General features: G+C 39.3%; 1 protein-coding gene across 4 annotated transcripts in view; it reads left to right on the top strand.

Moving 5' to 3' along the window:
* CHLSN (cholesin) overlaps positions 1-17,901 on the top strand; it is a 172,839-nt gene that overhangs the window by 70,669 nt on the left and 84,269 nt on the right. For 3 of the 4 annotated variants that reach the window (XM_075179619.1, XM_075179617.1, XM_075179620.1), the window contains exon 3: positions 5,403-5,435. The exons of the other annotated variant lie outside the window; for it this stretch is intronic. In XM_075179619.1, the coding sequence (XP_075035720.1) occupies positions 5,403-5,435 (33 nt within the window). The remainder of the gene's footprint in view (positions 1-5,402; positions 5,436-17,901) is intronic. 4 annotated transcript variants of the gene reach the window in all.

Below are 17,901 nucleotides of genomic sequence, written 5' to 3' on the forward strand. Positions count from 1 at the left end.
TAATTATATATCTAGGAAACAAAAAGATATGAAGAAGTTATAGTAATCTTGCTTCCATTAAAATAACAGCAATTTTATTATCATCACCATTTACTTATATTTTATTATGGGTGGAATCCAACTTAGATTAAGACCATAGCTTTCTACCCATTCTGCTGCCAGTAATAATTATCAAGTTGGTTTGTTCTAATTCTCCTCATATTATCTTATGGACTGAGACCTGAAAGGTAACATAATGAATTACCATTTTTCCCCCACAGAGGGGGGAGGTGATAAATCCATGGAATGTGACCCCAGCAGTTGTACTGGGGACTTGTACAGTGAATTAAAGAATGCATGGAACAAACATATTGCTGTAGACTTAGATGGTTAGAAAATATTAAAAAAACAAAAGAGCAGACTAGATGCACCTGCAGATTATTTTTTGCCATCAAATGCTTTGGTTTTTTTTTATGGTTTATGAAGAACATTAATGGAATTCCTTGAAAAGTTAACTTTTAATGTTAGTCCCTTTACTACCTTAATAGACCCGCAGGTATCTTGTGCCCTGGATTTAGGGTACTCTCACCCGTCAGCTGTGGTTCTGTCCAATCAGCTTCTAAACAACCCAAAAGAGTGCAGTCTGTATTCAGATTTCTCCAGGGGGTCATGCCTGTAGAAGCAACCTTTACAGACGCTGGTAGGAAATTGTCTACTGATCAGCATGAGTCCAAGCTATGGGAACCCAGTGGTCCTACTATTAGTCTTACTGTAGCACAACAAATACTAATATTAAAAGGTAACTTGTGCCCGTGTGTCCTCTATGAGTATGAGACTAAATATCTTCTTGCAAAGCACTAACGGCAGCATCCTGCATGCAGAAGAAGGTGTTGCCCTGTATGCTGTAAATAGAGGGGCATTTGAACAGAAAAATACTTTTAAACATTTTTTTCTACAAATCTGTTCAGTAAAAATGTTTAATATTAAACAACCTATTTAAACTGATTTGGTCATAGTTCTCAGTTAATCTCGGTACATTGCTTGCCATTTAGCTTTGTGGTAGCAATATTAGCGTTTTAATCCATGTTTGTCCATGCACTACTGATGTGTGACATGGAGTATAGTACATGGTCCTATGGGATTAGCAGCTATTATTGTTTTATGTAATTGAGTTTCTGCTAAGTCCAACCTCTGAAACCATTAATGCATTCACGTCAGACCTCAAACCAAATACACCTGGCACTACAAGCATTTACATTAAAATGCAGACGTTTATGATCATGCCTCAATAGACATCTTTGAAATTTGTATTGTGCAACACTTCTTTAAAATGTTATAATACACCAAATAAATTGGACGTATACTTAAGTCAAGATGTGTTTTTGGTGGGAATATGGGAAAGCAGGATAATTGGGAATTGTGAATCTCAATAGATGCCTAAAAATAAACAGCTTTTTTTTTTTTTTAAAGAGTTAAGTGTGTGAGCAAAGCTAGTGACTTTAGATATGTTTGTAATTTGTCTTCATATATTGCTACAGCTGGCATAACTTTCATGAGTAGCATCATACTAATGTGATGTATTTGTTAATATTTGTAATGTTAAATATAATTAAAGAATATGCATAGTTTAAGATTTTTAGAGTTTAGCGCAAAGCCCCCAAAAAAAAAAAAATGGAGCAAATTTGCACCTTGGCAAAATGATGTTGCACTGCAGAAAGGTGAGGGGGGGGGGGCAAGTTTATGTTTAAAATGTACAGTTAGATTGAGAGGGAAACATGACTTACCTCATCTCTAAATTGCAGTCTAATAATAAAGCTGTCCAGTATTTGTGTGCTACATGCAAAAGCAGCCATTACTTTCCCTGCATGCAACAATAAATGCATTTGCACCCCCTTGCCTTGCAACATGGTTTGTCCAGGAGCAAATATCTACCTTTTGTTTCTTTGGGTCTTGTTTAGACTCAGGAGCAATGTATTTGTTGTCTTACTTTACTGACATTGCAGTACTTTCCTCAAGCCTCCCAATGTCACCGTTGCTGATGCAGTCTAAAGCTCGAGACTAGACCTACCTATAGGCAGCAGTGGAATTGGTGACATCAGCAACCTATAGAATACATTTACAATAAGGATTGTAGAATTGGCAGTGGTAGATGAGGTTGTATATGTTGTTACTAATGATTTATCTACCAGTTTGGAAGCAGAAAACCCAGCGCAGTCGTCTAATGTAGGTGTTCAAATGAATGAACATATATTGGTGGTGCTGCCTCTGGGGAAAAGATAGATATCCCTATCCTTATTGGTAGTGCCCCTGGGTGGTCCACTAATTATTCAGAATGTATTGAAAAGTCAAATATATGTACAATGTGTTTATTCACAATGTTAATATAAAATCTAATTTTCGCCAGTACATATAAACCATACTTGCCAACTCTCCCGGAATGTCCGGGAGACTCCCGAAATTCGGTTCAGTTGGGCTCGTTGGCATTTCTCCCGCATCCTGAATTTCACAGAGAATCGCGTCATTTCGTCAAATGACGCGATTCTCGGTGATTGACGCCATTTTGGAGGGCGGGCGGGGCGAGGCCAATCGCGTCATTTTGGTCCCGCCCCCCGCAACGTAAATTACGTTTTCGTGGGGGGGCGGGACCAAAATGACACGTTTGGCCTCGTCCCGCCCCCTCCCGTCCTCCAGTCATGCCCCCTCTCCCGGAAACTTGTTTCCGAGAGTTGGCAAGTATGATATAAACAATAACAGGTATGAGTATGCAATCAACCTTGTTCGTTTTTCAATTCAAACAGAATAATTAGTTATTCAAGTGGTACCTAAAATCAATGCTTCTTCCAGCGATTAATAATAGAGTTCAGATATAAAGCATTTTGGTTCAATATTCCACATATATTAAACATCCCTTTTCAATAACGTTTCATATGCAGTAACCATGTTGTCAGAAATGGTCGAATATCATCATCATCAGCAGTTATTTATATAGCGCCACTAATTCCGCAGAGAACTCGCATCAGTCCCTGCCCCATTGGAGCTTACAGTCTAAATTTCCTAACGCGCACACACAGCCTACCAGTATGTTTTTGGAGCGTGGGAGGAAACCGGAGCACCCAGAGGAAACCCACACATACACAGGGAGAACATACAAACTCCATACAGATAAGGCCATGGTCGGGAATTGAACTCATGACCCCAGTGCTAACCACTGAACCATGGTGCTTGGTGGTTATAATGATGATAATAATGATTGTCATCTGAACTTTATTATGCCAGAGCACCCCCCCCCCCCAAAGATCTATTAAATACATTAACTTAATACTAAGAAACAAAACGAAACTTATCTTTTGTTAAATTGTTTTTTTTACATGCAATACAAAATTGGGATGTTCTTAATGCTCATAATTCTCTGACCTGCAAACACATGTTCTGGCATCCATATGTGTCAGTCACCACTGTCAGTCGGTACTTACAACTGCCCTGTAGCTGGTGCAAGTGATACGTCTACAAAACACTTACCGAAGAGATGCTCAGAACCTGAAACGGACGAATGTGCATGCGTCCGACTTTGGCACGCCCATTCGCCATTCCCACCCCATTCCTACCTTGAAATCGTAGGCAGTCTGAAGTGTCATTGGCATCACTGACGTAAAGTCCATTTCTGAGTGTGTGCAGAGCAGTTTAATTCAGATAGGGCAAGAGCTTACATCCTGAGATGGCTCAGGCCCAGAATGTATAAGGATGTAATGTAAAGAACAGAAGGAAGCGATCTTGAGGTGGTTGTTTCAAATGATACGCAAGCAATGGGAAATGCCAGTAGAATATTTGGCTGTATAGGTAGAGGCCACCCTATAGGTCTCTGGTTAGACCTCACTTTGAGTTCTGTGTACAGTTTTGGAGGCCGTATCTCCAAAATGACATTAATAAAATAAAGAAAAAAACAATCAAACCTGGGTGCTAATATGGATTGTGGGCTGCATAACAACACTGTCAGGAAAGACTGTAACATCCGCAGCTTAGAGGAGAGAGGCGACCTGATAGCACATTTGATATTTGAACAAAGGGGCATACCTTGAAACTGAAAGGAGGAAGATTAACACAAGGAAGAGCTGTTTTAGAGATGGGGTGGTGGATCCATAACATTGGGACTCGCACAGTGAAAGAACAAATGGGACAATCATATTGTTATTATTGCATAGAAAAAATAAAGGGAGCCCCCCAACCTCGTCTTTCCTCTCTTTCAAAAATAATAATCCAAACATCAAACACATACAAAGACTAAGGGGTATATTTACTAAACTGCAGGTTTGAAAAAGTGGAGATGTTGCCTATAGCAACCAATCAGATTCTAGTTATCATTTATTTAGTACATTCTACAAAGTGACAGCTAGATTCTAATTGCTTGCGATAGGCAACATCTCCACTTTTCAAACCCGAAGTTTAGTAAATATACCCTTAAATGTATAAATGTACCTGTAGGATTTTTTTCTGCTGTCAATTTCTATTTTTCTATATATTTGACAAATGTGTTGCTATTATTATTGCCCAGTTCACTGAGCTCACACTCATTAACCACCTAAGTGGCCAGCCAGTTCTGTAAAGTGTAATGTTGCAGTGAACGCTCTTGTTTATGAGTATTTTTTTTCTTTCTTTCAAACTTTTCATAATTATATATGATGCTATGTAAACCAAAGTATTTATTTCTCCTGTGTTTAATGAATAAACCAAATAAGTGGGATTTGTTCATATAGGTTTATCTGCCTGATGTTAGCTCACTTATCTCAGTTATAAACAGCTTCCACTAGTTTTGTTATTTTTTTTGCCTGTGAAATGCACAACCTATGTAGAAGGTTTGGATATTCACATAGGTCTGCTGCTGCCAGCTATGTCAACATAGGAGAACTGCTCACACATGTACATAAGCCATACCAGCAGCTGTTTAGCCATTAGGAAAGCTTGGATATAAGCTACTCATAGAGTACATCAAGGTAGGAGCATGCAACTGTCAGACACAGGATAATGAACGCGGTTTCAACCCTTCGCACACCGCACATTGGTCCCTGGTATATCCCCGGTTTCCGCCTTTCACAATGCACTCGTTTCTACCTTGCATTATCAAGTTGAGTCATTAAAAGGGGACAGCAGAGGCGTATATAGAGGCCAATGAGCTGCTTTTAACACAACCCGGGTTGAATGACCTAGGAACACCTTTCATATCAGAGCGTATCAGAGTGTATCCGGCTCCAACGCGGGAATAACCCTGGTCGCCGCACATTTACACTGACGCACAACCTGGGTTATTCCCGGGTCCTCGGTTTGAAAGGAGTATTATTAGAGAAATGATTTCCCTCTGTATTGCTAAAGGAGTGCAATAAATCAACACCCTCAAATAATTCAGTGTTTGCCTTTTGTTTCCTCCACAGGTTTCTGAAGATTTGGACACTCCTGAGTTTCAGGTAAGCAGTTTTGTTTGTCAGTAAGAAAGAAGATATTTACATTTTATAATTTGTTACGGTTGAAATAAAATCATCCTGATGTAAACTATAAACTGGTCACTCTTGCCGCACGTGTTCATATCGCCCTGTTGCTGTCCTGTGGGTTGGCCTTTTAACCCCTTCATGATACATTATAAAATAATTGAACGCGTCTCATTTATGCTGGAAGAGGCAGAATTTCTGCCTGCTCAGTGTTCTGTAAGAGGACGTGCGAGGTAGTGAGCTGTGTAATTTATGTAGTGTTGCTGGCTCATGAAGTTTGAGAAAGCAACAAGCAAGTTGGATAAATACAATGACAGAAGTCGTGTTAGTTTTCCTTTAATCCATTATTGTTGTCAGGGCTTCTGGAGACTTATTTTTCAAACACAGGAGTCCTCTTCCAATATTTTTTCTTTCTAATCATAGCTGTCCAAGCAATACAAATATAGTCCTTGGGTCTTCTCTTACTCATCCACGTCTCCTTTTGGGGGAAAAAATACATAAACTTGATTTTGGGCCCTATGATTACCTATTTAGAGCCCCTATAATTAGAAAAAGTAGCTGGATTAAATCAGTGGGGGTTTACCACAAAAAGTTTACGCAGCAAACTTCAACTTAATATATTTTCTCATTTTGTTAAGAGAAAATTCTAGTTCAGTCATTAAGAAGAAAAGTATTGTGGACCCTCATATTAATCCTGCACTGTCCATCTAACACACTTTTATATAATTGTAGTTGGAATAAGACCTGATCCATCCCAAACCTATATAGGAGATACAGCCAGTTTAATAAGCCTATGAATATGATAGGCAAGGATGTGTGGGGTGCAGCAGAGTGCGAGCCTGCATAGTGGAATAACCCAGTGGTTCCAAAACTGTGTGCCTAGGCTCCCCGGGGTGCCTCGGACAGGGCCAGTGGTAAGCAAGGCGGGGGACTACTCGGTAATTATTTTGGCTTAAGGGTGCCTTGTAAAAACTTTGGAGACCCTAAGGGTGCCTTGAACTGAAAAAGTTTGGAATCCACTGGAATAACCACTTGAAAGGGAAAGAGTCGACCGCACCAGGTATAATTTTTAGCCATTACCCTTAAATATATTTAAATTTAGATTATTTAGGAAAGATAAAGGAAAGATATAGTCCTAAAGGGTGCACCCAACACATAACATTGAAGCATCGGAAAAAAGAGGAAAGATAAAGAGAGAGATGGGTATTTCAGGGGCACTCCAGGGTAGCCAATACATTAACATATATACATTTTATTAGTTATGCATTAAAAATGTAGAATTGGTTGGATGAAAAATTCTTCATTTCAGATCATAAGATAAATATCTGGATGACATGTCCGCCTCTTGATACGGAAACTGACTTTGTATGATCCAAATAAGGAGGATATAGTTAATTCCACTTATTTCTATTTATATCTTATTGATATTTGGAGACCATATTAAGAACAAGCAGATTGTATAAGTATATAGATAATAATGGGATTATTTCATGGTAGCAGCAACGCTATGGAATTTACGTTGCATTTTTAATTTCACAGCACACTTGTTTTTTATTTTTGGTTTTAGTTAATTCGCTTTCCATCCAACCAATTCTACATTTTTAATGCATACCTAATAAAATGTATATATTTTAGTGTATTGGCTACCCTGGAGTGCCCCTGAAATACACATCTTTCTTTTTATCTTTCTTCTTTTTTCCGTTGCTATAGTGGAATAACCGTCAGCTGTTTTTTTCATTACTTTAAATACATTTGATTTGCTGCCCACTCGCACAAATTAAATCATTTTTGTCTGGAAAAACAACTTGTTGAGACCCAGCCAGTAAAAACAGTTGTGAACCTCACTCTGGCATCTCCTTCACTATGTGCAAGTTACAGCTCTTGTGAGCTGTGGCCGTGTTCCAGCTGAATCCTTGGCATTGTCACACTGCTGAATAACAAAGCTAATTATGGCCCATAAGGAGACCACATTAAAACCGTAATTCTGGCATTGCGAAAATGCTGTAGGTTCTGTTCATTTGTTTTATGCGGCTATTAATTAGCTTATTTCTGTATGTGAAACAAATTTTGCTCAAAGTTTATTGTTGATTGATGCCAGCAATGTGTTCTACCACCATCACCAGCTATTTATATAGCGCTACTAATTCCACAGCGCTGTACAGAGAACGCACTCACATCAGTCCCTGCCCCATTGGAGCTTACAGTCTAAATTCCCTAATACACACACAGACTAGGGTCAATTTGATAGCAGCCAATTAACCTGCTAGATTGCTTTTGGAGTGTGGGAGGAAAACCACGCAAACACTGAGAGAACATACAAACTCCACACAGATAAGACCATGGTCGGGAATCGAACTCTTGACCCCTGTGCTGTGCGGCAGAAGTGCTAACCACTAAGGCTCTGTGCTGCCCATGTAGCATAACCTGGTAATAGCATTGTTTTGTTGATATGTATGGGTGATTCTTCATTATGTAATAATAAATTAAGAATTGTCAGCAGCTCTAGTCAACATTCATAAATAAAGATGTAGTTCCCAGTCCTGAATTTATTGCTGAACGTTAGGACTTGTAACTATGAGTTGTTGAGCTTATTTATTTATTTTTTATTAGTGATGTCACATACAGAGGAGTAAGCTGTAATGATGGTTTAGAATGTGAGAACATCTGTTAATATACAATGCGTTTCACCCCTCACTCAAACTGCTCTTCACTGTGATTCTAGAGATGAAAGTATTCAGGGTATGAGCATGAGGCGAAATTGGTTTTTATGGCTCATCATCGTTTCATCAGTCACGGTAATAGAACATTTGGCCATCTGCTTTGTTTACCAATCACAGTAATATGCTAGTCTGATGGACAATAATGGGCAGAATTGGGGAAGAGTGGACTTCATGGAATATATCCAGATAAAACACATGGTGACCTGATGACAAGGTGAAAGTCCTGTTTTCTTGTGGTTAGGATGCGGTTTTAAGTTGTACCACACTGTTATCAATCGAAAGTAACTGTGGATAGCCCGGGTCTGTTAAGGTTTAACCAAAGTGGTGATTGGGGGCTTTGTTTGTGTTCCTGTAGCTTGTTAGGCAATTTTGAAAGAATTAAAAAAAAATAAACAAAAGGGAATATGTTTAAAATGAGTTTACTTCAAAGTCTATATGTAGTAGTACAGCAGTGTTCTATGACAGGCACTATCTTCATTTTAAGTGTAATGTCTAGTAAATGTCATGTTTTTCTGTTTTATAGATCTGGAGTTGCTGTGTGTGTAGGTCTGCTATATTTAAACAAGAGCCTTGCACAGCAGCTGGGTCTCACTGTTTGTCGTGTTCATTGTAGCCTCACGCTACGCAAACATTTTTCAATATCGCTTCTGGTGTTGAACGCTAACCTGGTAGTGCCGCATGTGGGTTCAAAACTCATTCTTAAGATGACAATAATCATCCTTATTTTCGACAAACATCCTCTGTCAACCCTTGTATGTAGCGACTGTACTAAGACCCCCAGTAAAGCTGGGTACACACTACAGAAAATTACAGCCATTGCAATTTCTGTAACTATTTTACCAACGACTAAAAGGTCCGATGAGCATACAGATTTATGTGTAAACATTTACACGATTTACCGTCAGATCTGTGCTCTTCATCTCCCATAACCATCTGCTGATATCATCATGACTCTGTAAACTCTATGGAGATCTGCCCACACTGCTGGTTGTGAGTGTATACGCACTGCAGAATTTGTCTGACATCGTTCCATCGTTGATAGTGATTTTTAGTCAGTATATAAAATCAAATCAAACGATATGATGGGCTTTGGAACGATGAAACATGATCGTGGGAGCGTACACACTAATGTGATATTGGACTTAACAGTAATTTATCATGTGATTGGCACGATAATTGGTTGCAAATCCTGTAGTGTGGATCGATGTTAGGGAAGTGTGTACGCGCTCACGGCCGATCTCTATAGAGTGTGCAGAGTCATGATCTTTTCAGCAGATGATTATGACAGATGAAGATCACTGATCTGAAGGTAAATTGTGTAGGTGTGTACATATATATATATCTGCGTGCTCTTCGGACTTTGTCGTTGGTAAAATCGTTGCAGAAATCGCATCTGCAGTAAATGTTTGTAGTGTGTACCTAGATTAAGAAAGAATTCTTATGACTGCATCTTGTCAACACAAATGTTTAAGAATGGTCATAGGGCTAAAAATTTTATTAATTATGGTTGAGATAAAATAATTAGTTATTAGTGAAAAACATCGTGGAGGTAACGTAATTGACAAATACATTTCCTGTCACCAAACAAACTAAATTTTGCAGATGCTTTCAGGACATTCATGATGTCCAGTGCTGGCTAAATGATTTCTCAAGTAGTTTCATGAGCTCACTTATACGCTAAGATGGTCTCTAAGTAATCTTGTTTGACTTGGATGTTCTGCTCACATTGGCCCAAACACTGAACTGCCAGATTTGTCAAATTTGGACCCTTTTCCTTGGTGCTTGGGTTGAGTAGTGGGATGATCCGTAGCTTTCCAGCTTGATCTATAGGCAATGTGACACACTGTTTGCATGTGTCGAGTCGCTGCTATGAGAACGGGATAATGATCAATGACCCCAGACTGCAGCAATTTAAAAGCACTTTGTGCATATCTCCATTCTGTGAGGAATGTTATGTATGGGAGAGCTGGGAAAATGTGGCAATACTGCTTATTTTACTGAACAGCAACTTATGAATACTTATTTATGAGCGTGCAGTTCTGTATCATATGTATACTTTTGTGATATCGTATCCCTACGTTTGCATGTATATGTGGGCTAGAATAGTGGCGTCTCCACGGTGCTGTTCGCACTAGGTAATGGGGGGGTTGGAAGGATGGGGCTGTGCCTTAGGTTAGCAGCAAGAGTGCTTCTAGTTTTGCAGCGAAGTACAGAAGATATATCCAGGTCTTGCCCAATACAAGTTGCGGACGCATTTGGCAGAAAAATGCATTTCTAGGTGCGCTATAAACAATGTAATTAAAGACAGCCCCTATGACCTCTCGCTTTCATGAGTATTTTAAGGCATAAATTAGACTAAACCAAGTAGTATTTTAGAACAACAATTTTAATTTTCAAAGGGTGGCTCTAATGCTGAAATATGTTTTGAGTATTTTAATGTGAGGTTTTCACTAATTGCATTTTCTGGAGCATCCACAAACCTGCAGAAATATAGCTGGAAACACCTCCGAAAACAGGAGAGGGCTGTGTACCTTGAAATTCGCCTGGCAGACAAGGGCACTTGCACAAATAGAACAAGTGTGGGTTCACATTTTTGTGCTTTGTAAATGAGCCTTATAACGTTTTATGCAAATAAATAACAACTGTACCCTCCATAAATCATTCAGTTTTGAGAGTCAGTCAGGGAACTTCTATCTCTTTGGAGCCTGTTAAGGGCATTATTTATCATGCACTGTTTCTTTAAAATCTGCAATTTTTTTGCTGGCGGGATTTAAAACGGCAATTTTATTAACGCAAAACTCCACATTCGTGAAGATATATGTTTACCGATATGTACACGGTAGATTTTTACCGTTTTAAATCCTGCTGACATAATTGCAGAAAATCGTCAGTTTAAAAAACAAAGCAAAAAAATCCAAAACCATTCTTGATAAATAATACCCTACATTCCAAGCCTTTTGGAAGCTTTACATAAATTTGAAAAAAAAAATTGGTTGTAATGAAATATTTAGCAGAGTAGTTTTCATTTACATATTTTGCCCTATACAGATACTTAGGGGTAAATGTATTAATCTGCGCATCTGAAAATCGATATTCGGCAACTTTGTAGAGGCAGATTTAAAACGGCAATGATTTTACCGGCAAGTTTTGCCTGTAAAGACATGGCCGTTTTATATCTGTCCTGCAAAGCCGCCGAATATCGGCGACTGTCAGAATGCGCAGATTGATACAATTACCCCTTAGAGTGATCTGTGATGATATTAGAAAGAACATACTGTTTTACTTGGCGATCTTACATCATACTTGTCTACTGTCTGGGAGACTCCTGAATTTCAGGGAGTTCTCCTGTACTCCCTAGAGAGCAGGAAACCCTCCCAGAGGTGGAGCTTGATGGCGCTTTCGTTGAGCTATGTGAATCGCGGCAGTGTGGAGGGAGCCACAAAATGTAAGCAGGTATATCACACATAATCATCGGTCTTTATATAGTCCATAGACACGTACTGCCTACTTTTTTACACAACTGAAAGTGAACGTTTCAATTAGAAGGAATAACAGGTTCAGCTTAATAAATACATGAAATTAAATCCTCCATAAACAGATTGGAGAAGCACCTTGCGCAACGGACACACATACTGTAACAACATACTTCTAATCGTGATCTAGTCGAGCTGCTCTACTTTGTAAACATCCTGATGTGACAGTTGAGTTTGGTAAGGAAGTTAGTTAGAGTGATGAGATGGGGGAAGGAATCAATAACAGTATTCAAATATGATTTCCCATAAATAGATTTCATATAACCGTAGAACCTAAAATAAATCACTAGCTTATTAGTAATATATGTAGTTAGGATATAGATTGATTTAATGGAAATCTCTACAGCTTACTTAACAAGTACAAAATCATATATTTACATGTTGATTTTGTTCTATACACACACAAGCACATGCATTTGAAGTGTTATTACCCTCTGCCCAGCCAGGCTAATCTGTCTCAGTTTGTAGCATTACTGGATATAACAGTATTATGAGACGTTTGTTTGCAGTTCTAGCTAACGGAACACAAACAAGTAATCTAAAAGCTCATTGACAGAAGTATTTGGGGTTGCTTGTTCCTGCCACTCCTCCCTCACTGAACATTCACAAGTCTGTATTAAGCATAGTTTACTGCAGCCTCCTATAGCTGGCAGAAGTGACATTGCTTTCCTTTGTTGTGAGTTTGCTTCTCCTGACTGCTAAGTCCATGGCTACTAACGCTAGATTTGGACTCCATAATGCTGACGTGGTTCAGAACTGCTGAGAGGCAGTTTGCTCTCAAAATTCAAGAGATTCCAACTTTGATTCTAGAATAAACATTGTGAATTGATATTCCAGTCTCTGTTATCTAAGCAATATGAAGTTAAAGGAAACTTAATTTCAATTTTCAAAACCCTCTAGGATCTCTCTATTGTTCACCTGTAACAATTACCTTCATGCAGTAGCTCTCCCCGCTCTCTAAGGCAGTACATACAGCTCCGTGCTCTGTGTTGAGAATCCTAACATGCTTCTTCGCAGCTCTATGTTCAGTTCCAGTGGTTCAACGTTATGATTATGCAGTCCTGAGGCTGTAAAGGAAGTTACATGCTATTTGAGAAGCTCAGGTTACATTTTTTTTTTTCCATGTGACAAAACTTCTAAGACCGTAGAAGAAACAAATGTCTTCTGTTACAATTTTCCATGTCTGCAAAATACGTTTTATTTAAAAGTAAGTTTGAATTCAAATAGTGATTTTGTTTTGCAAATGATGAAGTGTAGATCTATAACATTTTCTGTTGCATGACATAGATTGTCAGCTACACGTTCTTTGTGTCCTATTTAGACTGGAAGTTTATGAATGCTGCTTATCCAAGTCGAGATGTGTAGGCCTACATAATACTGTGCCAGTGGCCTCCACAATTGCACAGCTTACAAAATAAGTACATTACAAATGTATGAATCTGATGGGGCTGAAACTGAGCCAGGAGAGGGCTGTTAATATTTTGGTTTCTTGTGGTTATGGTGCTTAGAGCATGCTCCTATCACACTGACCCACTTCTTAGCCATCCCTCTTCTGTTGACCGATATTGATCATATCCAGTTAACCGTACTTTGTCTGTCCACTATTGTGAACTATCCTAAAAATTGTCTCTTTGTAAGCTTGTGTTGTAATTTGTATTCAAGTCTTTCCAGAAAATACAATCCTGCACTGGAGAGACCTAAAGAGCATGAAACCTACAGACTATATTTGGGTATTCTGTTAGCAGAAGCCTGTGTCGTGCTATAAGAACATTTATAAAGATAACAGTTAGCGTTCAGTCATTTCCAGACTGTTATATAAACATGTATCATAATATATGTTATCTAAACAGCTACCGTTCCATATAAGTCATTTTTATGAGTCTCCCGTAATTAGTGATTTTGTGGATAAGGTTACATCCATCGTTTAATCTTTTCACATGGTCTTATTTGCGTAAGCAAAAATAAATAAATGTTTGTACTAAGTGTATACAGACCACCTTTATTAAGGGGACTGCAGATTGACATGGGCTGATCCTGCTGCTTGGCACAAGCATTAGACAATAGGATGGCTGTACTGCTTAGACGTGCAAATTAGTTCACACCCTTGGTCCTCACTGCATTATTATTATCTTTTATGTATAAAGCACCAACACATTACACAGCGCTGAATACTGATTGGGTCATAAAACAAACAAATTACATAGTGACATGAAACCAATGGTAAAGATAGTATTTCAGCGTATATATAGCCAGCATTGGATATGACAACAGATCGGCTGAGCAGATACAGTTGAATCCAATGTGCAGACCTAAGCTTATCTGCTGTATCCAAGGGCAACGGAAGTAATCTATCTCTATAGTAGAAGTTTCTGAAGAATAAGATCTCATTAATGGGAGGGGAGCAGATGAAGCCATAATGGCTCCAATAATGACAACTAATCAGTGCTTCCAATTAAATACATTTATGAAGTTTAGATCTATTCAGAGAACTCCACAGACTTTCCTGCTACTTGGATGGGGGACGTTGAGCTTGGGGAGGGCATAATTTTGGCTGGATTACTCATTTTATTCACTAATGTTTTCAGAACGTTAAAAACACAACTTGATGATAGTTCTTTTAGTTTCACTATTGTAATATGCATTTTAAAGGAAGTTGGAGAGATTAAGGAACAATCAGGCTCCGGCGCTTCCTGCGAGTCCCAATCTGTTCTTGTGAAGCAAACAAGGGTTCCTTACTTTGATTATGTAATATTGTGGGTTTCTTATGTAATCAGCAATTTGCACATTGCTGTTGGAAACACATAAAAGTGCAAAGAAATCTCAATGGCTGTTTGCATTTACCCAGTAATATGTTTATATGTTTTTATATTAAACACTAGCAGGGTCACCTGGCGTTGCGCGGGTCCGATTTGTAATGTGTAGAAGTTTTTATACATTAGCAAATTGTTTGACAAATAGACCAAAAATGCTATTTAGAGAATAAGATTTGTTGCTTTGTCGCGTATTTTTATTTTGTGTTGTGGCGAGGATGCCTTCCAGCAGTCAAACTATTGTTTACAGCCAAAAATTATGTTTTCAATATTTGTCACTTTGTTGCATTGTCGCATTGTTGCTATGTGGTCTAATAAGTTACTTTTTCGATACCAACCAACTATGTGAGATTTGGCAGCTTTAACTTGAAAGCCGTGGAAGATATTCGCCAACAAACAAACTTCTTCATACATAGATATAGATATATATGTGTATGTGTGTGTATATATATATATATATACATATATATACACACACAGGGTGATTCAAAAGTCGCAGTACACCCTTTTATTTCAAAAACTCTACAGGAAATTGGGAAACCTGAATACTCCAGTAAGGTATGGGTGACGTGGTCTATATTTTACGGTATGTACCAAACATGGGCCCCATCTTGAAATCAGCCCAATTCCTGTAGAGTTTTTGAAATAAAAAGGTGTACTGCGACTTTTGAATCACCCTGTATATACACAGAGACAGAGAGAGAGATATGTCTCTTGTAGACTGCATAAGAACTTAAGTTCTCCCAGCGTTGGAAAAGCACATGAACTTGATGTTTTCCTTATGTGTGCACAATTTATATAAACAAGGCGGGGTGAAGGTTGTACTGACAAACTTCGATAACATGGCATTGGCGAGCTGTGCATATTATAAAGAATGAATATTTCTACACATTTCTCATTTTAAACTCAGTTTGACTAGGATCTCAGCAACATTTTGTACCAAGTGGGCAGTGATAGTGTAACCAATCAGATCATCAGAATGCACAAAGCAGTGCAGAATGTTTCAGGAATTAGTCGTGCTGCTCTTGTGGAAGACCACCTATCCACTCTGTTAGCGAGGACAGGAACAGTGTCATAATCTGAGGGGAATGGAGATAAGCGGGAGGCAACAGGGTTAAATAGTAAAACGGGCACGATATTCCCCTAACGGTACAGAGTAATGCTAGAGGTCTTCTGTAACACTATTGTGCGAAATAGACCTCCATATGAAATGAAGTATATACATTTACCTCGTAGAATATGAATTTATTCACTTTTCAGTTCCATCCAGGTCCCTCACTAACATTGCACCTCAATGTTTCCATTGTCGATTTCCATTGAGCATTTGCAGTGTGTGTGCACCATGCCCTAGATATATAGCATTTTCTCCTTAATATGGTGAAGTGTAATCCTGTTGGGTACAGCTTCTGCCAGCCTGATAGGTGGTTTTATTTTAGTTCGTTTTTGTAACCTGGAGCACAGGGCTAGCTTTGTTTAACGTGTGTCTTTTTTTAGTCTCACCAGGAGGAGCTGCTAAGAATAACATGGGTGCTTTTAGATAAAATATGTCTAAAAATGTACGTCCCTATGTGGCTGAGACAATATCAGCAATATGTAGCCCTTTCCCTCTCTGTGTTTGTGGTTTTACATTCAGGGTGGTCCTGAGTGGTGTTTTCTGCCTGTGTGTCTGGGGGGAGGAGGCAGCTACTCAATGGAGATCACATAGACTGCAGCTCTATGCACTCTCCAGCCCTGTGTCTGTTCTATGCTGTCTGACTGACACTTCAGTCTATATGGGAAGTGCAGAATATGTATAAATAAGTAGTATTTTGTATGGCCCATGTTTTTTTCAGGCGTGTTTGTATTCATGTTGACGTTGTTTGCATTTTGCATTATGCTGTTTTTAAGTTTGATCCAGACCAATGGCAGGGTACTTATATGTGCCGAGACACAGATGTATGTTTTCATACATGCTAGTAAGGCCACATGGAAGATATTGTCATAAGGTAATTTACAGAGTAATTAATGACTACAGAAAAGGGCTCATCTGGCCTGTTACCTTGCTGGAATAACCAAAACATAATCAGTGGTATTAAACTTGGAAATACCGCCAATGATTAAATATAAAATATACACGACAGACTACATAGCATTGCTCTTGCCTGACCCTCCATACACAAGTAAATGTGAATCCTTCCTGTATCTAATAAGGCTGATGGCTTATTATTCTGACCACACTCATTGCATCACTCTCGTTGAGCTGCTGGCCGGCCAATCAGACCTTTTGAGCACCTCACATGTTCACATGGGGGCCATCAGCTGACCTTGATTTCTGTCCTGTCATAATAAATCTGACTGCAGATTGTGTTTGAGAAGAACAGGTTAAGGTTAGATAGGTTAGTCATACATAATGCAGTTGTCAGCCAAAAGAATGTGCCCATCAGATGCATGTATGTCCATAGGATTCCCAGGATAGGTAAACGTTGTTGTCTTTCTTTTGTGTGTGTGTGTAAACAGAATTAAGGAGGACCAGCTACACTGCTATTTTAAATGTATTTGTCTTGTTAAAAACAGCAGCAGCAGAAGGAGGTTAAAGGAAACCTCTGTCATTGTAAAGAAGCACATTAAATATTGAAAAATCAATACAATGTTAAGACTGAACAATATGTATTTAATGGGTTATACATTGTGCCCTGTATAGCTCTGACCATCTTTAATTTGTAAAACATATTTCTTTACCCACACCTGGGCTTTCTCAGCTAAATGTGACATCTGGGGCACCACAGTAAGGTAATAGAAGAGAAATTGTTGGGACTTAAAGAGTATAATTTGTTTTTCAGAAAAAATATCTCCCTCTGTCACGTGTGCTCCCACTTTCTCTCTCATGCACTTTCTCATATGCGCTCCCTCTCTTACGTGCTCTCGCACTCACCTCTCTCTTGTGTGCTCTCGCACCCACCTCTCTTGTGCGCTCTCGCACCCACCTCTCTTGTGTGCTCTCGCACTCACCTCTCTCTTGTGCACTCTCACACCCACCTCTCTTGTGTGCTCTCGCACTCACCTCTCTCTTGTGCACTCTCGCACCCACCTCTCTTGTGCGCTCTCGCACCCACCTCTCTTGTGCACTCTCACAACCACCTCTCTTGTTCACTCTCGCACCCACCTCTCTTGTGCGCTCTCGCACCCACCTCTCTTGTGCGCTCTCGCACCCACCTCTCTTGTGCACTCTCGCACCCACCTCTCTTGTTCACTCTCGCACCCACCTCTCTTGTTCACTCTCGCACCCACCTCTCTTGTGCGCTCTCGCACCCACCTCTCTCTTGTGCACTCTCGCACCCACCTCTCTTGTGCGCTCTCACACCCACCTCTCTTGTGCGCTCTCGCACCCACCTCTCTTGTGCAC

This window comes from Mixophyes fleayi, chromosome 7, assembly GCF_038048845.1.
Source record: "Mixophyes fleayi isolate aMixFle1 chromosome 7, aMixFle1.hap1, whole genome shotgun sequence".
Lineage (NCBI taxonomy): Eukaryota > Metazoa > Chordata > Amphibia > Anura > Limnodynastidae > Mixophyes > Mixophyes fleayi.